The sequence below is a fragment of the Haemaphysalis longicornis genome, unplaced genomic scaffold (genome assembly GCF_048455015.1).
Source record: "Haemaphysalis longicornis isolate Haplotype H1 unplaced genomic scaffold, Haemaphysalis longicornis Haplotype H1 scaffold_4, whole genome shotgun sequence".
NCBI classification, from domain to species: domain Eukaryota; kingdom Metazoa; phylum Arthropoda; class Arachnida; order Ixodida; family Ixodidae; genus Haemaphysalis; species Haemaphysalis longicornis.
Window position 1 is genome coordinate 103,994,267 of NW_027526361.1, and position 27,890 is coordinate 104,022,156.

Below are 27,890 nucleotides of genomic sequence, written 5' to 3' on the forward strand. Positions count from 1 at the left end.
CGAGCGGTTGGCTGAAGTGTGCGCCTGTGGAGAAGCTCGCGGGATGGGCGTGCGAGGCGTGGGCCACGATCCTATCAACCATGGTTGAACCGTTGAACCTTCGTTCATAAGTGTGGCATTGCGAATGCGCTTGACGGCACCGAAGACGAGATGTTGTGGTCAACGGAAAGCGACAAGGAGCTCTCTGAGAGCGACGAGGAGCGAGATTACTTCGGGAAATAAATCGCCCGTTTCTCTCGCATTCGTTGTTGTTGCTCACAAAGTTCTGTGCACGTTACAATCGGAAGAGCAAGTTTTTTCGTTTTTTTTGCCAGGAAAATCGGGTGCACGTTAGAATCGGGGGCGCGTTAGAATTGGATAAGTACGGTACGTTGGGCCACTGTGGGAGCATGTGATCACCTATGTTTATTGAGGAGGAAGGTGGCATTGGCAGGTAAGTGAGCCCGTTTACGTCATCTGTGGTGCCTCTATGGTGATGCCACTACAACAGAAGCCAACCTTGTCACTTAAAACAAAAGTCTTTATTTTTACAACACTCCAGAAATCACACAATCAGCATTATCACCAGCAGAGCTACCACAAGCAGGTCTGCTACTTTTGTTTTTGGCATTCGCATGGGCCACTTTGCTCATTCACAAAGCAGGTGCTGACCGCCCTTGCTTTAGTGAAATCACATGTGACCGTGGGAAAAAAAAAAGGAAACCCACAAAGAAGAAAGGGACGGGTCACATTTCAAGCTGCTTTCAAAGAGAGCTCAGCAAAGCATTTTCTAACAAAGGCTTGGTTAAATTGACTTAAAATGTTATTCACTACTTCACAGCCAAAAAGCTTATAAAAGGAACAACAACATTAAACAGTTCTTAAACATTACTGAAAGTGTATAAAATCGAGGAACAACAGTATTTACATTCCAATGACAAATCAAGACACCACAACACACGTGGACACAGGCACACAACCCGCCGATTCCTAGCAAGTTGCCAGGGGCCTCAAGTTGTTCACTTCAATGCTGAGGCTTAGTATCTTCCGTCCGAGGAACGCGTTGTACTTCTTCAGGTACCTGATCATGTCCGACTGCTTCTCTACAATATCCTCGAGATAGGTACCGTCCCTGAAATGCAAGAGATGAACTCAGTCAGTTACAAAGTCTCTCCAACAAATACCCTGATTTTGTCTTATACCTCTGCTACACGGCCGTTTCAAAGGTCTTCAAGAGGCTGTTGAAACGATTCTCTATCAAATGGCCCATTGTAAACCCATAGGGCACACTTTTGAGTGTTCAATTGTCAAATGAAAGTTGCTGTGTAGCAAAGGTGTTACTCACTCTTCGTAACTGCAAAAGACAGTGCAGACTTCAGAATGAAATACTGTATTTGCTTGCGTAATCCACCGATTCACACAAATGCTCACACCCCTAATGTGAGCCACCAAAAATTAAATTTTTTGTTTATTCGCACAATCCTCGCACCTGCAAAATTGCAACAGCGAGTCATCTGCTTGCGAAACCCACATGATGCAGGCACTCGCCAGCACTCTGTTTGGTGGACAGCGCGGTGTATCCAGGCGCGCCAGGCGCATGGCAGCCTAGTGCCATCTCTCAAACGCTACCCACACTGTCGTTGGCCAGGTTTCACGTTCGCGCTACTAGGTGGCTTTTGCACAGACCGCGATCATCCCTTCGTTGGAGGTGCAGCAGTCAGTCCAAGCAGTTGCCGAGAGCTCGCTTCCACCATTTCGAGAAGTTTTTCATCACTTAGTTCTGTGCTGGCTTCGGTGCCACATCGCCATGGAATGGTACGCCAGTTATACCGCCGCCTCCAGCTTGAAAGCCATCAAATACACTATAGAGCATGGCAACGGCGCCGAAAGCAGGCCCTTCGGTGTCAATGAGTTCAGCGTGCGCCACTGGGGAAGGCAGCACGAGGAACTGAAGGTGACCGACAAGTAGCGCAAACTCAAAGGAGCTGAGCACTGAGCTGGCTGTCATTCCAGGTGCCCTAACATTTATGCTGCAGCCTTTGGATGTGTCATTGAACAGTTCAAAGATAACATTCAAAGGCTGTACGCAGAGTGGATGGCCGAAGACAAGCACATTCCGGCGACGGCCGGCAAGATAAGGAGAACGTCGGTGGAGCTGCTGTACAGCTGGATATTGGAAACGGGGGGAATGATCGCTGCAGACTTCGTTGTCAAGAACTTCAAAAATACGGGCAAATCGAATGCCCTGGATGCGCCTGAAGACCACTTGGTGTGGAATAGAGACGACGCCTGTGAAGCTGACGTGGAATCTGGAGGCAACAACGAGGCAAGGACCAGCAATGTCAGCGGCACTGACACGGATTAGGACTGTTCATGGTTGGGTCCCCCACTACCAAACGCCGCATGGTGAAGTTGAGCAGCGGCTGGCCGCAACGAAGAAGTGCAAAACTTCACAAAACCTTTGCACTTTGCACTTTGTAAGTTTTGGTTATAATACCTATTCAAATCTTAGTTAAGCTCGTGTTTACCACTCGAAATTTTTTTCTCCACACAAATTATCACACCCCCTAACATCCCACCGATTCTACGATCCTACCGGAAAACAAGTGCAAGGATTATGCGAGTAAACACGGTAAATAATTCTTCAATTCGAACACTTTTACTCGCAATATATCTTAGTGTTATGCTGCCATAATACAGCAGCCGGGTACATTAAATTAGGCTTTGCACTCTGACAAATGAGCTTAATTAAAGGGACCCCGCAGCACTCACCATTGACTACTCGGAATGTATTTTGGGGTAAAGTCTTAATGCCCCACCAATCTCCTCCCGCAAGAATTACGAAAATCCGTTCACTATCACCGAAACTACGCGAGGTGAGAAATCGCGCGTAATTTTTCCCTCCCAACTCGACCTTCGACAACGCAACAAAAGCTGCGCGCTCTCTCCCAGATAAGGGGGCGGCTCGCGGCGCTCTCTTCGGCGGCCTTCGATATATCACACACCGGGGAATTTTCTCCTTTCCTCCACAACACAAAGGGGTCTATTTCTCGTCTGGTGCCACAAAAAAGCAAACACGGCTACCTGCTCGCAAGCGCGCACTCAGGCTGGTAGGGTGTTTTTGAAGCTATAAACGTTTGTTGTCAAGTGGTCCCATTGAAAGGGGAGTATTGAGCTCATCACTCAAACTTCGCGCGCACTCAAAACACAAAAGAAATGCCAAAACTGTGCGTACATGTTCAGGCACAGAAACGGTTGGTACACAGCGCCGACAACGGTGGATCATCACAGGAAATGCAAGAAATAAGCCGCGAAGTTGATCAACGACAGCCAAGAGGACAGCCATGGCCTCAATGACGTTGTTTAGGCCATGCCAGGGGTGCATAATGAGGAGAACTGAAGAGGGCGCGGTTGGTTTTTTGCGAGTCTTTCGCAGCAATTTGCACACTCACCGCTTCACGCGCACGTGTAATATTGGGCTCAGGTATTCCTGGCAGTGTAATCTAACTGTCGCGCAGGTTTATTGGACTGCTCAAAGAGTGTTGAAGGGTCCCTTCAAGGTGTCATGATGTGTTAGTTTTGTGCAACCCGCAAGAAATGCATTGAGCGTACACCAGTAATCATTAGTTACAAAGGTGTGAAACACCACTGCAGTCAAACCTCACGACACCAAGCACAGGTATACCGTATTTACTCGCATAATCCTCGCACTTTTTTTTCGGAAAAGTCAATGCGAAGTTAGGGGTGCAAGAATTACGCGGGGAAAAAAATCCGGTGCATAGTGTTGCCAATTTGCCTTCTGCTAATCCCGCTAAATGTAGCGGTAGTTTTTTGTATATGTAAGCTCAGTGTTGCCAACAGCAGCTATTTCTTTTTATTTTATTATTTACAATGTAAACAGTCTCCCGTCGATCAGCGATCATGAAATTGCCGCCTTTGCTTTCTGGCGCGCGCCCTATCTCGTCGTCATGTGCGTGCCCTACTCCAGTAACGCACGTTGAAGTCGGTGACGCCGATGGCCGAAGTGCCTGCCTGCGGCGCGGTTGCCGTGTTTCTCGCGTCTGTGGTGGATAGCTCGCTGCCATTTCGAGAACTTTTTGATCTCTTTGTTTTGTGCTTGGTGCCGCTTCGCCATGGGGAAGAACACTAGCTACACTGCCGCTTTCAAATTGAAAGCGATAGAGTACGCGATCGAACACGGCCATCGCGAGTGACTCACTGACTGCTGCTGCTCAACGACGGGACCACGACGGCAACACGACGACACGACAGCGGGCTGCGCGAACGCCGTCTAGTCAGTCTAGTTGCGCGCACGCGAAACCGGCTCAAGGACAGTGTGAGTAGCGTGTTAGGGCGTCTGTTAGGGAGTAGCCATGCAGGTTGTTAGGGCGCCTGGATGGCCTTGGATACACAGCGCTTTCCGCCGAACGGAGAGGCGGCGGGGGAGAGCGCGCGTTGGAGAGCGCGTGCACCATGCGGGTTTCGCGAGCGGGCAACTTTCGCCGCTGCAAAGTTGGGGGTGCGAGGATTATGCGAGGAACCAAAAAATCAAAGTTTTGGTGGCTCACATTAGGGGTGCGAGGATTACGCGAGTGCGAGGATTACGCGAGTAAATACGGTATCAGGCACACGATCTGGCCATGGCAGCAAAAAGCACTGGGCATCAGCACAGTCTGAAATCGCGTCAGCTTTGTGTACTCTCTGCTGTTAGGGCATGGTATCATGATGCAGAAGAATGCGAGAAGAACAGTACTAACTTTTGCGATGAATCTCGAAATAATTCAAACTAAGCAGAACAGGAGAGGGAAACAGTACAGTGACCCTCGTACCTCCAAAAGTCTACCCAGTTCCTTTAGATTGTCAAATGATTGTGAGGTTTAAAGCGGCGACACTACACAGGCAATGCGGCACGCCATAGTGGAGGGCTCCTGATCAATTCTGACCACCAGGGGATCTTTAATGAGTGCCGAATCTCGAACACACGAGCGTTTTCGCTTTTCGCCTCCATCAGAATAGAGGCCGCCGCGGCCGGGAATCGAACCCGCGTCCTTGGGCTCAGCATCTCTTAGGTCGTTACTGAAGAAGACTTACAGCAACACAAATGTGAAGCCACGACCATTTAACAAGTACAAAACGTGGAAAAAGAAGTCTGCTACAAGTGGTTTATCATTTGCAATCAACTGTTTCATTCATTGTTTCTGTGGGCAACTTAGTACGGCGTGGCTTGGTGGGGACTGTTCCAAGGGGAATGCACAATGGCATTTCACGGCACTGACTGAGATCTTAGGTGATGAGATGATAGGTGTAACATTAAGGGACAAAAAGAGAGCAGAGTGGCTGAGGGAATAAACGCGTGCTAAGGACATATTAGTAGAAATTGAGAAGAAATGGACGTGGGCAGGGCATGTAATGTGAATGCAAGTTAACCGTTGGTCATTAAGGGTAACAGAGCAGACCGCTAGAGAAGGCAAGTGTGGCAGGGGGTGGCAGAAGGTTAGATGGGCAGATGAGATCAAGAAGTTTGCAGGGATAAATTGGTCGCACTTAGCACAGGACCGGGATAATTGGAGATCTATGGGAAAGACCTTTGCCCTGCAGTGGGCATGGATAGGCTGATGATGACTAAGATCTGGTTTGCAGCAGCCTGCAGAGTAAGACGACCCAAGACGGAGCTCTGTGAACTCAAATAAATGCTGAGAAGGCTTCTCCGTTTTGCGGGTTATGTCCAGAAGCACAACTACCGACGACTTGTGACACTCTCTTGGGAGGCTGCTGTATCCAGCTCAGACCCACAAGACCAGTAACGGCTGATTGAGCATGAATGCTGCACAGTGACAGCCGACGGAGTACGAAACCATGGGCACTGGAAAAATATTTGAAAGGGATAATGTCGCATCAGTTGCGGAAAAGCTGATCGATGCTGAAATTGCCACGAAGGTTGCCTGCTGGCTGTTTATTAGCGAAATATTGTTCAATATTATTTGTTATTCTTTAACAATGTCCAATCAAGCATGTTCATGGTCAGCTGTCAGTGCCCAGTTGGGCTGTAGCACCTGTGGCTTTTTACAGCAGAGCTGTCAGTGTCACCTCAGCTCAGACCTTTAGTGAGCATCGTTACTGGCATTCGTCATCGTCTCCTCCCCCCATAACTGAGAGAAACCCACTTTGGTGGATGGGCCAACGATGCCAATTGGTGTTTCTGAACTTAGCTATACTGTGGAGAAGACTTTTGTAATGCACTTTTTCAGACGCGAATTAGGTTATAAAACTGTAGCATATATTTCTTCCCCACACAAACAGACTCTAATGGCACATATTCTATTTCCCTAATAAAGTTGGAATTAGTGCCCCACGTACTTCTACATTCAATTCTAAACCATTTTATGTAGCAGGGTTGTCTATATCGAGATAATTGACAATTACTTGTAATGGACTTAAAACTCTACGAATATCACGCACACACAACTGCTCTGGTGCCCCGAAACAAAGTTTGCTTCGGAGGATTTCACTGAGGAAAGCCAGCATGATGTGAAAAAGCAGGCAAAAAACTTGTACATCAAGACGTCTGTGGCTTTCAGCATCACTCTGAAGGCTCATACGTAACCTAGGCAGCTGTCAGTCTGCAAGAGACCTTAAAGGGGCCATTCAGACAAAAGACAAGTTCGGTTCATTCAAAAGATTGCCTCGTCAGAATCATACTGGCACCACTTTTAACGTACACTTGGCTCAAATAAGCTTCATAATTAGGAAAAAAAGGGAATGCCTATGTGACCCACTAGCTCATTTTCCGCGAGAGAACCTATGATGTCATATGCCCAGCAGTGCAATTGGTTGAGGCCAGCAAAAGCAAACGGAAATTAGGCAGGGCTTATAAGGTTGCCGAACGAGCTATTCGCACCTAAATGCAATGCATATCCATTTTACAGCAGGAAGAATGGTGGGGTAAACTATGAAGGGTACGAAAATAAATGCAAACATAGAAGTACCAATGTGCACTGCGGCTGGTACTAGGCGCACTATGCTTGTTTTAGCTGCACAGTAGCCCACCGCGTTGTAGTTGTCTTACACGACACTGGCCGATTTGGCGTAAGCGACGCTGTCTTACGTGACCCTGTTTGTTGAGCATACCCCATGTTTCACGTAACGATTACTTTCTACAGTAACAAAAACAAGCCAGGAGCCAGTACGGTCAAAAACAAAGCAACGGCGGGCAACGGTCAGTGGCTTACTACGGTAGCACCATCTGGGAGGACTGACGGTAAGCAAGAACGCAGAGCCTAATGACGCAGTGGAAGTTCGTTTGAAAACCCGCCCTTGTGACTTCATGGCAGACGTTAGGAAAACACACAATTTGGTGGGACAATAAAAATTTTAGACTAAATCGATTAATTTCTCGGTGAATATGGCATCGCTTGGTGCCGGACAAGCGCTGGAGGCACTATAAAATGCGAAATCTTTCGAATAAAATAAATGCGTATTTTGTCTGCATGGCCCCTTTAAAAAATTTCCTTGTTGGCGGCACGGTGGACACTGCAGTTTATTTACGTGATGAAAAAACAAAGAGCGGGAACTGCCTCATGCATGGCTGACGAAAAGCGCCAAACAGGCACTCACCTAAATCCCAGGTCCCCAACAGACGACTGTGAGTGCATGAAGCTGAGGAGGAGTTCATCGTGCTGGACGTCTGACCTGTGCTTGTTCTTGTGGAAGTTCAGCGTCATCACTGCACGGGAACAGGGAAATGAGGGCAATGTGTGGGACAGGTTTTCTTCAAGGAATACCGTTAAACGACCTTTACAACAGACTCCACTACAATTATTAATTCACTGATGCCATTAAAAGTAGGTATTTGTGACTTTTAACAACATCAGCGGCAGTTTAACCCTTTAGCCGCCAACCCCGAGCTGTACTCGTCACCCAAGTTTGTACCAATATCGCCAACGACGAGTCACGCTCGTCCGGCCCGATTTTCCGCTCCTTCTGCCACCAAAGACGTATCACGGTCGTCAATTGCTTTGCTTGCCATTTTCAACCCCAGATGGCGGTAGTTGTCTATGGAAAACTGAATTTCGTGCCTTTCGCACGCAAAAGGCGGGAAATAGCCATTTCACAATGGCGCTTCGCAAAAGTAATGCCGGTGGCGGCGACACGATAAGAAAAGGAAGTGCTTCTTGGAGCAGTGAAGAAAGCGGCGTTGGTGAAGAAATAGATTTTGTGTCCGACAGTGACATAGATGACTTTATCCTGGATATTGCTTCAGATGACGACGAGAGCGACGGCGATGATGACGACAACGAGAGTGACGCACTGACCAGTGCACGTGTGTGGCAGCGCGTGGACACCGACAACCCGCCACCTGCACCTCCACGGTTTCCCTTCTTTTCAGTGCCCGGAATCTTGCGGAAGCCCACTAACGAAAATGACATTCTCGGCTGGTTTCATGTATTTTTTGACTGGGATCGACGTCATTGACCTAACCGTCACGGAAAAAAACCAATTTGCGGTAGCGTACTTTGCTGCCCGGGGTTCTACATTGAAACCGGTAGAATGCGATGAGATTATGGTCTTCCTTGCACTGATAATGTTGCAGGGTATTGTCGGCAAACCTCAAGTTGAGATGTACTGGTCAACAAAGCAAGTTTTGGAGACACCAGTGTTCAGCAAAGCCATGAGCAGGAACCGCTTCAACGCGTTGATGCGCTGCCTTCATTTCACCAACTTCAAAACCATGGATGAAGTTACTCATCCACACCCCCGGCTATGGAAGCTGTGGCCCGTTATCACAAGGCTGAACGAGGCATTCCTTGATGCCTATGTGCCAGAACAGGATGTGTTTCTTGATGAGAGCCTCCTGCTTTTCAAGGGAAGATTAGCACGCAAAGAAACGCGATTCTGGTGCAAGGACTGCCAAGTCGGGCTTTGTGTGACACCATGCTTCGAAATCTACCACACAAAGAGCGACTATTAGTCATGAAAGCTTTTGTTACGATGAAGGAACGTCTGTGCAATTTTCTGTGTGTTACCGTGATTGTACCAAATAAATACTTTGACTTTCAGTACGTTTTTTTACTCATTACCACGGCATGCATTAGAGGCAAAGCCGCCCCCGCAGCAGGTTTTTTTCTTTTGTAATTTCTGTGCTAATTCTAAACAGAAATTATTCATGCAATATATTTTCAGAATCAGAATTGCATGGGGAAAAATATGACTGCTTAAAAAAAATTGGCGATTTTGGTACATTTTTTGGAAGTTGAATTGGTGGTTAAAGGGTTAAGGGGCATCTTGTCACCTCATTGGGCAAACATGTGGGCAAGGCTTTTGTAAATTAAAAATGCTACTGTATATTGCCACATACAATTCGACCTTTTCTTTTTTTCTCTCTATTTTTTTTTTTTTCAAAATTGGGATGCCAAATTAAGGCGGATAGGCCTATACACAGACCTAAGCGAATTGGGGGGCGGGGGAGAGAGAGAGAGAGTTAATTTAAGCAAACCTTGGCAAACGATGTTTCTAGTACACATATTTGCACTATAGCAGCAATAATTAAAAAGTTGTTTTACAAATTCTGTATGCATCTTAGTTCTAGAATTTAAAGACGTCATCCAAGATGAGCCATGAAAAATTGCGACCAGCGAAATCAGCTTCGGCTTTGACATAGGCTCTGGATTGTCTTCCGTGATCCCTGCAAATTTGCTGCAATGCTGGCTGTACACTCCCATTGCTTGCATTAGCATGCCAGGCAGGCCTAGCAGGCACTCAGCAGCGTTGTCCACAATTCACTATGAAGTGTCCAACAGGACACTTCATAGCAGCAAGTGAGCGGCAAGTGAATCTCAGGACAACAGCAACAAGCATATCCAATTTACTGTGATGCTGTGCTGCACTACCGATGGCCACAAACTTTTTCCTTTCATTGTGTTTAAATGCAAAGCAATGCCCAGTGCCCAGAGAGAAATTTCCCCCAAAAGTGATTGTTTGCGTGAACAAAACAGGTTTTTTTTTTTTTGAAGGGGGGGGGGGGAACAGGTGGTCCTAGAATGGTTCCACCTTGTCTGGCTCCAGCGCCCAGGTAGTCTCCTAAAGCCAAAGAGCTTGTTGGTGCTCAACTCATTCTGTGGGCACATCACGGAACGTGCGAAGAAAGCAATGGCCAATGCTGAGTGTCAATTGGTGATCACCCCGAGCAGTTTTAGGAAGAAGAACAAGAAACTTATTGAGGTGCATTAGAAAAGTACCCTATTTATTCTAATCTAGGCCGATACTTTTTTTTAAGAAGTCGTTTACGAAAGTCCGGGGTCGGCGGCTTAGATTCGAGGATGCGGCTTTCCTGCCACCGCTAGACACTCAACACCATCTCACGGCCACAAACTTGCAGCCGGCAGGTTTTCAATGGGTTTTTAGAACTCTATGGCTTTCAGGCTCCATTTTGCCTGTTTGAACATTGTGAACCATAAGGTGGAGTGACTATGACGACGAAGATAATACAGGCAAAGGCGAGGGAGATCGTAAACATTCGAGGCGTCGTGTGGTCTCAGTTCAAAGCCAGCAGGGGCTGGGTTAAGCGTAGCTTATTTAGTGACGCTAGGCTGGGTCACTCGTTTTATGAAGCGGTTCCGGTTCAGCCTGAGAGTGAGCATTGAACATGCTGCGACAAGCACTGCAAAAAGTAAAGTGCATGTTCTAGTCTCGGTCCAGTGCTTTTTTTCATTCGGCTTACATTCAAGGTAAGTTTTTTTTTTTTTTTTTTTTTTTTCTCACTTTCTGAATTTCGGGGGCCGCCCAAGAATCGAGGCTGGCCTAGAGTCGAGTAAATACGGTACGTAAGTAAGAACACTAGGGACAAGGGTCCTAAGTCAGTGACTGTACCGGGACCCTCGAGGTTTGGCTCCTGTTCTGAACCTCTCCACGTTGCTCTAAACAAAGTTCAAGGATTGGATGGCAGGCAGTCTGCAACGAGTGGATGGAGCAGGATGGTAAACCCCAGACACTGACGGGACGAGTACAGCAAGCACCTTTGAGCACTGTGGCACAGTGGGTGTGCGAAGCTTTTGTGAAGTGCACAATAGCGGCGGTGACGTGAACATTGTCGGTGCAACCGTACAAGATACGTCCAATAAATGCATTTTCTCTTTCTCAGAAATGCGGCCTGTTTTTTTTTTTTTTTGATATTATTATAGGAACAATGCATATCCCTTTTTTCATGATCCAGGGTCTAAAGTGGGGGTATAAAGTCTAAGCTTTATAAAGTCGACTTATATGTGGCAATATACGGTATATATATTTTCAATTGACTTTTACCTTTCAACACCAAAACAAAAGCCTAGTTTGCCTGCATACCCAGATGAGCTATGAGCCCAGCACACCTTGTCTGGATCCACTTTGGAACAATCCCTGCCTTTGCCACGCAGATGTTATGAAAATTATCACGTAATGTTTGGAAAGATGATAATTACATTTCTCACTCAGAGGGAAAGATTGTAATTTATTCATTATTTTACTTCGTTTTTAACTGCGCTCTTATTTCAACTGCTATGCCAGTCACATTATTAATCTGTTCCCACACACAGCAAACGGTATAGCTGTAGAGGAAAATAAAAAGAAGTGCAACTGAGGACTGTGATAATCTGCAAAACTACACTCAAGACCGACTCGGTAAGTTAAAACAGCACTGCAAAAAATAACGAAAAGTACTATTCAAACAGTGATCATAATTTGAATGTTTGTTAGTGACACCTAGTTGCTATCGTAACAGGCAGATCACATGAAATATCAAACCACACATATTTTTATTGTTTTTTTTATCATATCTTTACGAGTTATGAGGAAATCAGCTAATAGCCTGAAAGTGCAGTCTGTTTTCCCTGACGTTTACTTTGCAGGGGGAAAAAAAAAAAAGAAGAAAAAATCTCCACAGATGGCCTTTGTTTCAAAAAATTCCAGCTCTCCAGTTTGACGGCAATTTCCACATGAACAAAAAGCTGCTTTGAGTCAATTCCTGATCATATGGCTATAATTTCATGTAATGCAGATTTCAAAAATACTGAGATCAATCATTTTTAGCTTGTGGTGTAGCATGCTTCCAAGCCAACTACATTAACGAAATTTGGTAGGCTCACAGTATTATGTATCGTACCGGAAAAACATGGGCCCGTTGAAACCCGTTTTATGGTGGTTTTACCAAACCTGGAGAGGCTGTTCAAATGGCTTCGGAAGCTGCAGCTTCATGTCATTTCTGCTAAAACTGCAACTGCTACATATCTATGATACTAGTAACTGAGAAAAAGCTCCCAAAGGTTAGGAAATTGTGAGATCAGGAAACGTCATGTAATCTGCTTTTTGACGGTTCTGGCTGGGTTCCTGGCCATTTTCTGGAAGTGTAGTCCTTTAAAAAATTGCAACTCTGCTATGAACTAGCTAAGTATAAGAAGCATTCATCTCGAATTGTGCTGGGCATTACAACAGTGAGACAAAAGCGGACAGGTGGACCTGTTTCATCCACGCATTTACTTTTGTCCCATTGTAGCAACCCCCAACACAATGCAAGATGAAGCAGTACCAACTAGCCCCATTTGTCATCTTTTTGAGCAGTACAAGAAGTATATGTGAAACAGCTCAGTGGTACAGTCACCGCAGCAGTGAAATGTACTGTATTTTCTTTTTTCTAAGATACACGCACCATAGCATGTGTTACCAAAGTTTGAATACAAAATTGTCTTTGCTGCGAAGCATACTTGTTGGCAAACGACAATAAAAGTCACAAATGGTCTTGGTGAACGTGACACTTAACGGCTTCACTGCATCCTGTTCACCATGAAAAGAGCTCTGTAGTGTAGTAATATGTTATGTGGAAAACGGAGGATTGGGGACTGAGACTACAGAGTGCCATCAGCAGCCGCAGGGTGGGATGGCCAATGAAAACTTCCGTGGCAAACACCCATGGCAGCAGACGACAGACGTACCCAGGAATGAACAACCATTCCAACGCCTGCCTGGGAGGGCCATTTAAGAGAACGCACCAGAGCAGTGGGTCACTATACCCTTCTGTCGATATCGTCAGCTAGAACGTGTAGCCAAGGGCCGCAAATGGTGCACAAAGTGCAGCCCTGCTCACCGAGGTACTTGAGCAGGAAGGGCAAGGCCACGAGCGCCTCGAGTGCCAGGAGTATCTGCACATAGCGGATAGGCTGCAGCACGGACGACGGGCAGGCGGCACTCCGGTCGTGGCAGTAGTTGTCCACCAGGACGGCCAACACCACCAGCATCGAGCTGCCTGAAGGGGGGGCAGGAGGGAAAAATTAAAACCATTCCACTCAATGTGAAAGCTGTCGGAAGTGCAGAGCAGTGATTCGCCGTAATGGGCCGTAGCGCAGTTACCTGCTCACTGCTACCACCCAATGCAATCCAAATTTCTCGCCTTCGCAGTGCTCATGCGCCCCCTGCCTGAAACTGCACCAGCGGGAGTTCTGTTCTTTTTGTGCTTGCTTTTTCTTCCGCACGTACCGCCGTTGCACTGCCACTTTTTTTTCACTTACTATCGTAAAAACCAACCCAACAAGTGTTCCTAACTAAATAAACGCGGGTGCCACTGGTTAATTACATATATTATGCCTCAAACGCAAATGCGTTTTTCTTTGTGCTAAACAACGGGGAGGCGTATGACAAGCGCCAGCGGCTTACGAGCTTCGAACGCTTATGACTATACAAACCGCTTAGCTTTCGAAGCCTCTGGGTTACGCCGCGACGCCAGAACGCCGTGTACTTGGGTCCAGCAAGCGATCTACGATGACAAGGCACAGCGCTAAAGTGCTCTGCACTTTAAAGAAGCCAGGGTGGCTGTCTGTGTGCACTACTCTTTGTACGAGGTCACGATCTACCAATTCTAGCAGGTTCATTTTGATATTCCCTCAGCAACCCTATCCACCTCCCTAGAATGTAGCTTCCAGACTCTGGTTTTGAGACAAGGCGACAGCTCTCGTGTTTACTACTCGTGACCAAGCACTAAATGAGCCAACATCCGCATAGTGCTGCCACTAAGGTGATCGTGTCAGAAATACGTCAACTTGAGCAAAAGCTGACAGCCAGCCAGCTGACATAGTTCACAACACCTAAATAACAGGTCTCTCTCCTTTTGCCTGCTCAACGCAGCTCAAAGCAGCTCTTGGTCAGGAAGTTACGTAGTGGGTCACTAGAAGCAGCAGCTCAAATCTGCTCTGAGCTGCCAGTGATCCAGTGCGGCAGGCGAACTGCAGAGGAGCAGACTGTTTGTCAACTGCTTGAGTCTAACTTCACTTAACAATGCAAAGTTAGAACTCTGATAATTGTCATTTGTTAGAAATTGTTACAACCAATTTTTAAAACGTCGGTTGAAGTAACCAAAAAATTTCTCAGTTGCGTCCAGCACCGTTGTTAACGCAGCCAAATGCACCTTTCACACGTGTTTCAAGGCATCCGTTATAGAGGTAGACGAGACGCTGTTTTCAAGTGTATTCTGGTTGCGGCTGAACAAGTTCTGTGAGGCGTGCACGGGCCAGTCTAAACGGACTATTTACCTCACACAGACAGTGCCCTACCTGCAATTTTGGAGATACTCGACGAAACAGTGGCATATCTGCGGCGAAATTCACACGCTGGGATGTTAGCCGATGCAAAATCTCATCGCATTTGCTTCAGTTAGCGGTCATTCAAACATTCCGCGACAGTGTCCAAACATCGCCGTTTGTATGTACGTACCGCCAGACATGAAAGCCTGGTGCCCTTCGTAAAACACTGGTGTCCCATCTTTGTCAAAGGTGTCTCAACGTTGTTTATAATCATGAGCTGCAGAGGAACACCAGATGAGGCTGCCATTCTCGAACTGAGCAGAAGATCAACTGATGTCAGAACAAGCGAGAACAGAAAACGAGACCCCGAGTGTCCTTTTGCATGTCCCGTCTGCTAGCCACTTCTCTTGAGCAGCGAGAGAAGTTTTTGGCAGCTCTGAGCTGCTCCCTGGTGCATGTGAAATACGACTGAGCAGCTCCAGAAGTGGTGGGCAGAGCCAACGCAAAGCTGCTCTGGCAAAGACAATATGGAACAGCTTGGAGTTGCTCAGAACTGCTTTGAGCAGGCAAATAAGAGACCAAATATCTCCGTCCTGCCACAAGCTGTTCCATACATGTATCTGCTGTAGCAGCAGTCACAGCTTTCCTGTTCCCATGAGTAAACATTTTTGACTACGGTACCAGAAAGGCAAAACATGCACAGAAAATGAAACTGAGGCGAAGCGTACTGGCTTGTGGCTGTGAGGCAGCCTGTTTGGTTTGTTTTTACTCCCTGTATAGTTCATGTCTGTCAAAAACATTGTCGTACAAAAGTCCAGACACATTCATTTTACGTCTTCAGGTCACTCACCTTACTCTTCTCCCCAGAAAAATACTTAACAAGCAAAGGCGGAAAAGCACTTAAACTTAAAAATGAGAACAATGTCACAAGCCAAGACGTTCAATTTCAGGTGTCACAAATCGTAGGGATACCTGTTCTCAGGGTTCCTGTTATCTCCAGGTGACTAAACGACCCTTGCCAGGAGTGGTATACTTGCACTCTCGACACTCTAATCTGCTACAGTAAAACCTCGTTACAAGAGACGCTCAAGGGAGCCGGAAATTGTGTCTCTTGTAACCAAGGTCTCTTGTATCCAAAAATCCTAAAAACACTGAGGAGTTGAACTGGATCGCTTTATGAGATACCACCGTCAAGGTTTGCTTGATCCCGTCAACAGAAAATTACTCAGGATGACTGAAAGAAGTCCTTCAGGGTAGTTTGCTTCTTGGAGAATGCATACTGAAGGAGCTATCTTCCCAACTTCTGGAGGTAGAAGACTTCATCCTGTAAGCCTTCCTGTTGCTGACAGTATCTTTGTAGAGCCCTGAGGTGCTCGTCAGCTTCCACTGCTGACACTTTTGGCTCCGCAATGTCCTCCTCGTCCTCTTCTTCCAGTTCATCGTCAAGGAAACCTGCGCCATTCACTTGTGCCACGATTGCCTCATCCGTAAGCTCCTCAGAGCACACGAGGTCCATATCCGCAGAGACAAAATCTTGAAAGGACTCTGGAACATGCGCAGACTCTTGGATGAGGGTCCAAGCTTCACTCTCAAGGCTGTCGCTGTCGGGGTCTTCCATCTGAAGCCCCTCTTCCAGCACATCACCACATTTGAAGCCAGCTTTCGTGAAACAGTTTTTTACCACTTCACTTCTTAGCCCATTCCAGACAGCTGAAATTACCTCAACGGCAAACCTCACGTCGATGATAGTTGCACGGTCTTGCTGCATGTCGAACAGCAGGCGTTCCACCAACCGTGTCCTGTACTGTGACTTGACCAAGTGCACAACCCCTTGGTCAATAGGTTGAAGGTGAGATGTGGCATTGGGAGGAAAAAAAACAACCTTTGTGGCTTTCAGTGCAGGGACTTTGGTGTGGCAAGAAGCATTGTCCACAAAGAGGAGCACATGGCGATTCTGAGCGTCCATCTTCTGGTCGAATTTTAACAGCCAGGAATTGAAAATGCTGGATGTCATCCATGCATTCTGGTTGGATTCGTATGTGACGGGAATGTGACGCCAGTGACTGAAACAGCGGGGTCGTTTCGACTTCCCTATCACGAGGAGACGCTCCTTCTCCGTTCCCGACATGTTGCAACAAAATAGAACGCTCGCCCACTCTTTGGACCGTTTCCCGCCGTGGCACGCATCTGACTTGAATGACATAGTCTTCCCTGGCCTCATTTTGTAAAATAAGCCGCTCTCGTCTGCATTGAACACGTCATCGGGGCTGTAACCATGAAGTAGCTGAGGAAGCTTACTATCTTTCCACGAGGACACGCAGTTTAAGTCAACTGAATCGCTTTCTCCCGAGATGCACTTGAACGAGATGCCGTTGCGAGCTTTGAAGCGATCGAGCCACCCTTCACTGCACTTAAAGTCGGCACAATCGAGAAGGAACGCTAGTTGCTCGGCGCGTTTCCTGAGCAGCACACCGTTCACGGGAATGTTCTTGGCAAGCGCGTCTCGCAGCCGCAACAGTAAGGCTTCCTCCACGTTTGGATAGCTGGCTCCCCGAAGTCTGATTCGCTTCGCCGAGAGTCCACCGTCCTCTTGTTGCTTTAAGATTGCCTCACGGTTTTTCATTATGGCGTTGACAGACTTCCGGGAAAGTCCAAACTTCTCCGCAACCGTCGTTTGCTTTTGTCCGGAGTCCACATCGCCTATGATTTCAAGATTATCCAGCAGAGAGATCTGCTTTCGTTTTGCTGTTGACATGTCGCACGCTTCACGAGTGCTGCACTGCTCGCTTGTGAAACGCAGCGCCGCACGAAAGTCAAGGCGGCGTAGCCCCTGCACGAAGGTCAAGATGGCTTCCCTTCTGCCGTTGCCGTTCCGTCCCGCTCCCGCGGGTCTCGCGCTACGCGAGGTTCATTTCGGCAGGGTTGCGTTCTCACGCCGTCCAATGTAATTGGCTTCGACCGCAAAAACGTCACACATAGCTGTGTGCACAGCCAATCAGGCGAGACTGCTTGAGAATTCGACCGTCTGGAAAACATCGGTATAAGAGGTAAGGGGGGGGGGGGGTGCAGGGGATGTTAACTGCCGACGGAGATGGGGCGAAGCGATAGCGGCCGAATTAGAAAGCCCGCAATGAGCGAGGTGCGAAATCCCATCGTGGCAAAGAGATTCGCTTCAAGAAGCCGGGACGGTCGCCTTCCCTCCTGCCACCGTTGGGCTGCCGACGATTCGTACAACGCAGTCTCATGGAAACACGGCGACGGCTCAAGTGTCCGACTTCGACGCGTGCTGTGGACGCCGAGACGGAAATACTACTCAATCGCGCATGGTTGCAGAATCGCTGTAGTTTGAAAATAGTCGCAACTAGCATCACTATTTAGTGACGCTAGTCGCAACCATGCGAGGCATGACATCTGGCTGCGGAACGGAACAGAATCGAGCCTAGGGAATGAAAATTGCTACGCGTGTGGTTTGTACTACGACGTCGGCCGCCTTGCGTGAGTGTTTTCAGGTTGTGTCTCTTATAAAAAGTGAATAATTTGCTCTAGGGAGCTGAAAATGTTGTCTTTAGTAACCGAGTGTCTCTTGTAAACATGTCTCTTGTATGCGATGTTGCTAACATGGGGAACATAGGGAGACCAACCAAACCATTTTCAAATGTCTCTAATAACCAAGTGTCCCTTGTAACCGTGTCTCTTATAACGAGGTTTTACTGTAATATAAGTCACCCTACTTGGCGTTCAAATCGCCATTCATTCCTCCCAAGCTTCAACAAACTACTCCACCGCTGTGCCGGTGTTGGTAAACATAAGAAAAAAACAAAAAATTAAAGCCGTTCCACACAATGTGAAAGCTGTCGGAAGTGCAGAGAGTGATTCGCCATAATGGGCTCTACCACCATTATCCGCTCACTAATAGCACTAAAGCAATTCAAATTTCCCGCCTTCGCAGTGCTCGCGCACCTCCTGGCCGAAACTGCGCCAGCGGGAGTTCTGTTCCTTTAGATGCGGAGCATCTCATGCTCGGGGCTGTGTCCCTCCCTCCCTTGTCGTCCGCCATCCGCACTCTACTGCGCATGCGCGTCTCTTCAGCCCTGTCAGCGTTTGGCCTGACGTCAGCACAGTCCACTATAAAAAGAAATAGTTAAGCGGCGCCCGGTTTCGATCCCACGACTCTCTGGCCGCAACGGGAGGTACGTGGCGCTCTTCCCACTGCGCTACAAACCGAGACGGGAGCATGTGCTACGAACGCGCCTTATGTCCTTCACTCATTCAAACTGCGTCAAAAAGCTACTGATACAACGAAGGCACGCGAACCTGAACGTCAACGGAAATGACGAACTGAAAACTAATGGGAACTTCAGTCGACCCCATGGCTGCTCCGCATACTACTCAGGGTTCCCCTACGGGAAGATGGTGTAATTTTTTTTTGTGCTTGCTTTTCCTCCCGCACGTGCCGGTGTTGCACTGCCCCTTTTTTTCGCTTACTATCGTAAAAACCAACCCAACGAGTGTTCCTAACTAAACGAACGTGGGCACTGCCGGTTAATTATGTATATTTTGCCTCATGCACCTGCAGTTTTCTTTGCACTAAACAATGGGGAGATGTATGACAAGTGCCAGTGGTTCACGAGTTTCGAACACTTATGACTACATAAACTGCTTGGCCTTCACAGCATTTGGGTTACACGGCGACGACGGAATGCCGTGTGGCTCTAGTTGGGTACGCTGAGCGAGCTACGATGACAAGGCGAGCCCCTAAGGTGCTCTGCACTTAAAAAGCGTATGTCTTTTTGGCTTGCCCACCGCAAGGGCCGAGTGAGCTGTAGGACGTAAGTGCCCAGTTTCAGTTCGCTGCTGCACTAAGGAAAAAAAAAAGAATGGAAGAACAAAATCCCAGCTTCCAGTGTGGCTTATGGAATAACAGACACCTACCGGCTGACACGACATAGACAGTGGCACGGCGGAGGCGTTTGGTGAGCTGGTAGAAGGAGATGTATCCGGTGCAGTAGAGGATGCTGTGCTGGCGGCGCAGGTAGCAGTCCAGCAGCATCATGAGGCCCCAGAGGGCTGTGTGTGTGTACAGCAGCACTGAGTAGGCGTCCCCTGGAGACCGGCCCCCACCACCGCCATCCAGGACACTCGGCAGCGCAAGGCTCAGCACGACCAGGCCAACCTGGATGCATGCGTGACAGAGAGACAACCGGGTCAAGATATTCCACTTCATAAACCATACAGAAGCAGCCCTTCCTGCACAGCGTAAAGCATCAATAAATACAGGATAGGCTGCACTCCACGCCTAAAGCAATGTGGAACATATCATACCAGTTATTTACTTAGAAAAATATGGGTGCACATATTGATTTGGAACATTGGTACATAATAATGACTCTACGTTTAAAAAAAGAACATTTAGCATTGGGGGGACTTGAACCCAGAATGTTACAACGGGAACCAGAGACGCTACCTCAAAGCTGCAAGGTTTGAACAGCGGGTCCCTTTTAGCAGTCGGCCCAAAAAATGTTGCCAGTGTGGAAAGCGAACCAGTAGATGGCGCTGAGTGCTTTCAGTTCTGTACCGCTTACAAAACGGAATGGGCCACGCTAGACTGCAATGTCCACTCAACCATCTGTAAAGAGACGCTCATCTTATTTCCCTTTTTTCACCTCACAATACTTCTGCACAATGCCAGAGTTACCCACATTAGGAAGGGCCCTCCTCTCCCTTTGACCTCATCTCTCAAACCTATAGAAGCTTTGGAACCAGTGTGAAGGTCGGCGCAGAGGCTGATTGGATATTTGTGTTGTTTAGAAATGTACCTAAAATATGTGTACTCTTGTTCTTTTTTTTTATTCGATCATTTGGCAGACGTGCCTCTCTGAATACATCAGGTACAGTTCCCTCCCCCAGCCCTGAGAAATTTTTGTGGACACCGATGTATAACGCTACGGCTGGGTCTTGTTGATACTGGCCACCTTTGTGCCACTTTGCACCTTAATTCGTCTTTTAACAAGCTTGACAATGGGGCCCTAAAACATAAAGAGTCAGCTGAAATGTTAACATTAAAATTCATTCTTTTATGTGCCTAATAAATGAATGATGCAGGTACCAAAGTACCTCAACATGCCAGCCCTTGTGGCATGTCAATGCTGTCAGCATGACTATATTGGTGCATTTGGTCAGTTGAGGGCTCAAAACAATTAAATTCAAATTGTGGGGTTTAACACACAAAAGAAACACCTCAGCTATAATGTGCACTGTAGTGAAGGGCTCCGCATTAATTTTGACCACCTGGGGGTCTTTAACGAGTGGTAAAATCTCGACACACGGGAACTTCCACTTTTCACTACCATCTGAAAAGCGCCCACCACGATCGCGAATCAAACCCGCATCCTTGTGCTCGAAGCAAAACACTTAAGCCACTGAGCTACGAACACAGTGCTGCCACACGGTATCCATAACATGCAACAAGAGCTTCAGCTTCCTTTTAAAGGGGTCGTGAACAGATTTTCAAAAAAAATTGTGTTGTGTGGGTGCTTATAACCACGAAACCTTGATAAACAAACAATGCATACCCTAACGTGGCTATCTGGGCGTGTTGGTTTAACATGATTAGGAGAACCGCGCTGTTTTCTCCTAATGCATACCCATTTCGTTGCCCGATATCGGCAAATAGGAAAACAAATGCAGTTACTGTTTCACCGAGGCTTTCCTCCTCAACTCGTGAAGTGACGTTTGAGTAAGTCAGTAAGAAGCCAATCACAGTGCTCCATCATCTGCACAACATGTCAGCATACAGCAGGCTTGCAAAGGGTCAGATAAACTACAACATCAGCGCCATGATGAAACTCGCCTGCAACTGAACAGATGTCTGATCTCTGATACGGCTGATCAACATGGTCGAACTTTTCAGCAACACGAGCGAGTGGCGCAGGCAGGAGTAACCACGTGTAAAGTAAACTGGGTATTTGTAAGCTGTTAACGCTGTTTCGCACGAGTTTAAACTGTCGTTCTTCTAGCCGATATTCTTACGCAAGTTTGCCGACATCTGTTTACGTAGCCTGTAATGCGACATGCCCGAACGTGAAACACTTGACCTGGTGAGATAAACGATCGAAAGCTTAAAATGAGAATTTACCAGATAAACACGCTTATCAAAGGAACTTCGAGTAGTCAGAACTTAAAGGAGTACTGACACGAAATTTTCGTGTTACGTTTTTTTCGCTGCTATGCGTGCCTACCAGCCCACTAATCATAGAATGACAGATTAGACGGTCGAGCGCAGCGTAAACATTCATTTACGGCGTCGTTTATTCGTGCCAGTTTCGGTTTCGACAAAAAAACGCCGAGCGGCCGCCATGACAGCATGTATCACATGGCGTCACCATTCTTGCCGTATCGCTGCCTCTCTGGAAGCGCGCGCGAGCGAGCGCATGCGCGCGCCCAGACCGGCCGAGGTCTTCGCCGTCCCCACAGGCCCGGGCAGCATGACGTCAGTCCCAAAACCATGACGTGTACACACGCCCGAGCAGCGCGCGCCAACCACAGCCAGCGCGTCGGCTTCGTCACGGGAGCCCCGACGTCGGCAGATTGGGGCACGTAGCAGATGATGTCACGTCAGCCCGCTCTGGGCTTTCTCGTGCGGGCGAAGATTAAAATGGATTTTAAATATGTTTCGCTGAACGGTTGCTGTTGAAACTTGCTGGGAGATATCTCCTGATAAAAAGGAAGCGTTTTACATAGTTATCTCAGCTTTGAAATTTCGTGTCAGTACTCCTTTAAAACCAGCCCGTCATTTCCTCATCAAGCGCAAAAATAACTGGCGAGGAGCAGCAATACAGCGCCGAGTCGCCGAGTCCCACCATCACGCAGTTCGATTGCTTTCGTGCTTCCTCCAATAAACAACTTTGTTAATGCTGTTTCATTGATTGTATACGCTCCCCTTTGGCTTACTACAGAAGCATTCAACAGTAAGTTGGCGGTTAAAGCTCTGGATTGATTAGAACTTATGAAAACACATCGTAGTGCTGGGTTACAAATGCAGTTTTTCGTTACGCGCTTCTCAGGTCAATAGTGTAGTGGATAAAGTGTGTGACTTCCACGCAGGCTGGCTAAAACGTTGAGCTGGCCCAGCGGCCGCAAGTTTGAATTGCACACGGGGCGCTTTCTTTTTCTTTTTTTTTTTTTTGCTTGAGCGGTTTTGTGCCATTTCATACAAAAAAGGTAAGATTCCGAAGAGAATTCGGCAAAACAACGTGAAATTCAGCAAGGAAACTGAATACAAGCCGTACAAACAGCCACAAGGTGTGAGTTCTGCTACAATGGTTGCCAGACAACTGCAGCAGTAGCGACACCGCTCACGTTGATAGAAAACTGTTTTTAGCTACGAATAAAGGATGCATTATTTTTAGAACATTGGGTTTGCAGCTGTGCGGAACAATATACACAAAAAACGTTGAATGCGTTGAATGTCCTTGACGTGACGTCACTCCTAGTTGCGCTGCCGACTGACAATGCCCGCATGGTCGCTTGCAACGCACCTCAAAATGAGAATTTCAAAGGCACCTCCTACATTCCAGAAGCAATGAACCGTTCACTAAAAATATTTGGGATTTATGTTCCTGAAAGGTCGTTCAAGCAGACAAAATTAAGCAAAGACAAATGCATTTTCTCTTCACACCCCCTTTAAAACACCAAAGTTCATCTGCCGAACTCTGAATCTATCGAACTCTGAACTGGATAGTTTCAACTTATAAAATTCCTTAAAAAGGGGCCATGCAGACAAAATACAAGTTTGCTTCATTCGAGAGATTTCATGCTTTATAGTGCCCCCAGTGCTTGGCTGGAAGCAAACGATGCCGTATTCACTGAGAAATTAATCAATTTATGTTAAAATTTTGATTCTCCCGCCAAATCGTGCGTTCCATGACGCCTGCCATGAAGTCACTGGGGCGGGAATCTAAACGAACTTCCAGTGTGCAGACCCACACAGAATGTCATTAACAGCTAATGCCATTCACTTTGAATGACATTAGATTTACCGTGTGACAGGGATATAAATCCGACAAGGCGGGAGTTTTGGAAGACGAATTCTTCACGAACTCAGTCGATGACGAAGCAGGTACAGTGGTGTGTGTCGTGCGCTGACAGACACGGGCATTATATCTCTGGTCAGAAGCATAGAGTCTGTCGCTGCCAATTATGACGAGAACAATGCATAGTTACTATGCCCCTTTCTACTTTAACAAATTGCCGCACAGTATTTTTTCTGTAAAAACGAAACGCTCATTAAAAAAGGTATTACGTCGTGTAAACATATAATTTGCATTTTAGGGTGCAGTCTTGCCGAAATTGTGTTTATCGGATCAAACGCCTTCAGTCTTCAAAGCAATGCTATATACTTTTCTGTCCAGTTACTATTGACCTTTTACAATCCCGTTTTCTTTTTTAATCAGCACCTCACGTTCTGTTAAACCATATCAGGTGGCGTGTGCCAAACACTGTTTGTGTGTTGTATAACGTTCGAGCTCTTGCAGACTAATTTCTGATAAGCTGTGACCCGTTTAGGAAACAAGCTGATATTTTAAATCTCGAGTGCTGTTATTCTGTCGGGTGTAATCTATGAGTCGTAAGTCAACTTGTTTTCCTTTTTTTTTTCTTTGTATGTATACTTGAGCGTTCTGCTATACTATGCTTAGCACTTGTGTCAGTGTTATTTATTATTTGCGGTTTCCGTTGCCTGCCAGGCGCTGCCGCTCAAGCCCGATGCGGCTTTGGCAGGCCTGTCTTCTTGTATTTTTTCAGTATTTTGCGCAATAAAGCATTATTATTATTATTATTTATTAAAGATGAGCAGGAAGCATAGTGAGGCTGTCCGTTAAGAAGTCATTTCCGGATGAAATTTCGGCCGTCTCTTCTTAAGGTTTCTAGAAGATGAAGAGGAGGCTTTCCGTTACGTTCGTTTGTTAGAGCAAAAAGTCCTGACTGTCGCCTTTAGGCACAAACGGCAGGAGCAGTCACAGGCTTTTTCGAGCATCAAAGTGTTGACATTCCTTATGGCTCCTCAATTGAAATTTACTGCTGTTAGTGCTCACTTTCATTAGTTTGAACTGAGATGGCGTCCCCTTACGGTTCGAATTACCCGCCTATACTGTACATGTTTCTACCGTTCCTTGCCAATGTGGGCCACACGAGCCGAAATCTTGATTGATTGTAGGGTTTAACGCACCGATACAACGTAGGCGACGAGGTGCACCGTAGCGGAGGGCTCCGGCTTAATTTTTTACCACCTGGGGATCTTTAACGTCTGCCAAAATCTCATACACGGCGTTTTTGCTTTTCGCCTCCATCAGAAAAGCGGATGCCGCGGCCGGGAATCGAAGCCGTGTCCTCATGCTCAGCAGCACAACGCCTAAGCCACTGAGCCAGCGCGGCGGGTACGAGTGTAAATGTGGTGCTAGCTGGGAATTAATCTGTCAAATGCATAAGTTACTTACAAGGTATGCCTGTCACTGCAGATTCTTTTGGGCGATTAGCAAAAAATAAAGCAATGGTTTATAGCCGCCAAAGCAGTTCCGTTACATCTGCTTCCCTTGATGTGTTCCCAACTTTTGCAAAGTGTTCGCTCAGCATCCAAACAACTACAGGCTTTTGAACTCAGAAGTGTGTGTCGTGAACATCTCCACAAAAAGACGCTGATACTGTTTTTAGGTGAAGTGTACGGAAGACGAAAAGTGCACACCACGCTGCATCTTTATTCAGCAGCAATGGGTTGCATAGTCTAGAGCCAGCCTCAAAAGAACACACCACAAATGATGCACGCAGCAAAACAGTGACCATGCCATAACTCAGCCTAAGTGGGGGCCAAAGACAAAGATGTTAATTAACACTACAAATAGAAGATCCGGATGCAACAGAAGAACTGGACGAGAGACTCACAAGACTTAAAACCTCGAATATGATGGCCCCAGATGTCGCCACAATTCGGAACGGTGGCTCGAGATCGGCCGTTGCCGTACAGGGGTTGACCAGGGGGGTTGCGTCCTTGTACATGAAGTTGACACTCTCAGCTGTGGAAGCCTGCAATGTACACACATACCTGATTAGCTGACTGAACTGAGTGTCTGGCCTGACCGCCGCCCTGAAGATGAACCAAGGTTCCCGACCATTTTGATGTGGCTAGGAGTTGATGAAAAATTTTTCATTCTGTGTGCCACATATGGAAACAGGGGTCAGTTCATCTCGCGCTTAGTTGACGGATTGGCCTTCAGGCTCAGAAGGATGGAGGGAGGGTAAATTTGACTTTCAAACCGCGGAGACTGTCTCTTTTCATTGGCCTACCGGCGTATGGCAGTCGCAAGCGAGTATGGCACTGAGGGGATCTAAATATGGTAACACAGTGTTTTAGTATGGCTTGGCAAGGATGGTAAATCTGACCCCACACACTCTTCATCATTCTAAAGTACAAGCATGTTGGGAGCACTATTAAAAACTTGGGGGATGCTTAAGTTCGAACTCTAATAGTTGAACACGACAGCGCCTTAAAAAGGGCCCCTTTGCCTTAAAAAGAGCTCTCCACACTGGTAGTTCTCTCTCAGTGACCTATGATGACACCAGGATCGCAGCACCCTTCGGTGGACTCCACAATGGGTGAAAACTTCCCGCTCTGCCAGACAGACGATCTTTAACGCCAAAGTATCGCATTGCCATGTGGCAGCACACACAGAAGCCCCGCAGAGGGTTTATATTTGTCCCTCACCCTCCCCTGCACAAAAACACACCTGTGGCCTTCATTGAATAACACGACGTGAATCGCATTCACTATGGCCCTATCGATCAATCAGGATTGTCATGGCACAATGCCACCAACTTTTCTCCTATACAAGCTCTTTAACACTGTCGTGTTAAAAGAGTGAACAAATATGGAGTCTGAAGACGGAATTAAATTCGCACTTGAGATATATTTCAGAGACGTTATGCTTGAATTAAACTCCTTAAAATTCTCCACAGGAACAGTGCTGTGCCGAAAGAAAATAAGCGTCACTGGATTCCGCACAGCATTTTCACATGCACACAAGCTCTAAATGACAACTGCAGTTTTTGACCCAGGAATGCATACATCAAATAAGCTTGCTAGTGCTTTCAGTTTGATTTCGTCCTGAGGTAGCTTCAACATGTTAGGCTAGGCTTCACAGGCAGGCCACGGCGAATACAACGACGCAGCAGAAAATGCCACTTGTAATTCAAGCTCACGGCGCCATAAATACCCTTGAAAATTAAAACCATTCATGGCCGCGCTTTTCAACGGGTTTTCTTTTCCCTTCCTTCATTTCAACAAAGTTGAACTCAGCAAACTTTTCGTGGTTTTTAACAAGTACGTACATAAGCTATAATGCATTTTTTTCCCCTCGTAAATATGCGGAAAGAAACTCGGGCGAGCAGCGCGAAAGGGTGGGATGTAGGCGGAGGGAGCTAACAGTACAAGGGTAACAGTAAAGACGGGTGACAATTTAAACAAACACGCAAGACAACGTTAACGCCACCATCAGGCGACGATAACAGCATGAACAGTACCATGATATCGTCGTTATCCGTCAGGTACAACCACATTTTTGACATATCCTTCGAATGCGTCAGTTACCGCTTCAGAGCAGGAGATCAGTCCTAACACCTGGCGTTACTGGTAAAATGAAGCAGTTTTTGACAGAAATAGCTGCGATCAACCAGTCTGAGTACGCGAAACGCCGACGTTGTCCTAACACCGCGATAGTATTGTAACGCTACTCGCTTCGACAGCACTTACGGCCCGAACGGATGCTCTTGTGAATAACGCATCAAAGGGTAAAGAATCAGCACTGACAAATGTAAAACAAACTGCTTTTCCATGAACGAGCGACGGGCAAATGAACTGTCACATGCTACAAAAATTTTGTACTTTTCTAAGCACACTTTGCAGCCATCCTCTAGTTCAGCACAGCACCGAGCAGCTTAAGTAACAAATCTGCCGGTTGTTCTTAGAGCCTCACAAATAATAAAACAAACTAAGAACGACTATCATATCAGTCAATGAACTGTCCGCGATGACGAGCACCGATGCCAGATTTTTAGTGTAATCAACTCGACGAAGCTTACCTCGAACGTCTCGTGGTCTGCCAAGCTCACCATTGCTTTTGTCACTGGCTGGCGTGATCACACAGTTTTAACGCAAGGAGGTTTCGTGTGTTTGTCGGCATAATATTACACAGCCCGCTTGATCGTATGCATTTTCACCTCGCCCATGCATTGACAATGATAAAGGCGGCCGCCATATTTCAATCAGAGCCACCGTTACTCCGTAAATGCCTGTTGCGTACGCCCATTACTATCCGTGAACTC

The 27,890-nt window shown here is 47.0% G+C and overlaps 1 protein-coding gene across 3 annotated transcripts; it reads right to left on the reverse strand.

The window, feature by feature from the left end:
* Positions 1-499: 499 nt before the first annotated feature.
* LOC144179214 (transmembrane protein 192-like) lies at positions 500-27,890 on the reverse strand. 3 transcript variants are annotated; one of them, XM_077707478.1, is made up of 6 exons: positions 27,648-27,889; positions 25,455-25,595; positions 19,452-19,692; positions 13,091-13,249; positions 7,594-7,702; positions 500-1,111 (listed from the first exon to the last, which is right to left on the reverse strand). In XM_077707478.1, exons 1-6 carry the CDS (start codon positions 27,678-27,680, stop codon positions 970-972), a joined length of 825 nt encoding a protein of 274 aa, XP_077563604.1. In that variant the 5' UTR covers positions 27,681-27,889; the 3' UTR covers positions 500-969. The 3 variants fall into 3 exon arrangements, with proteins under 3 accessions (XP_077563604.1, XP_077563603.1, XP_077563605.1); XM_077707477.1 differs by lacking the exon at positions 27,648-27,889 and adding an exon at positions 27,090-27,245; XM_077707479.1 differs by lacking the exon at positions 25,455-25,595 and having other exon boundaries at positions 27,648-27,890.

Excerpts from the sequence above, each read along its gene's own strand:
- LOC144179214 (XM_077707477.1), bottom strand. The coding sequence starts at position 27,134 with ATGTCAAAAATGTGGTTGTACCTGACGGATAACGACGATATCATG. Across the intron at positions 25,596-27,089 it reads CGGATAACGACGATATCATG|GCTTCCACAGCTGAGAGTGT; the intron begins GTACTGTTCATG and ends TGTACATTGCAG. Across the intron at positions 13,250-19,451 it reads TGTCTATGTCGTGTCAGCCG|GCAGCTCGATGCTGGTGGTG; the intron begins GTAGGTGTCTGT and ends CCCCCCCTTCAG.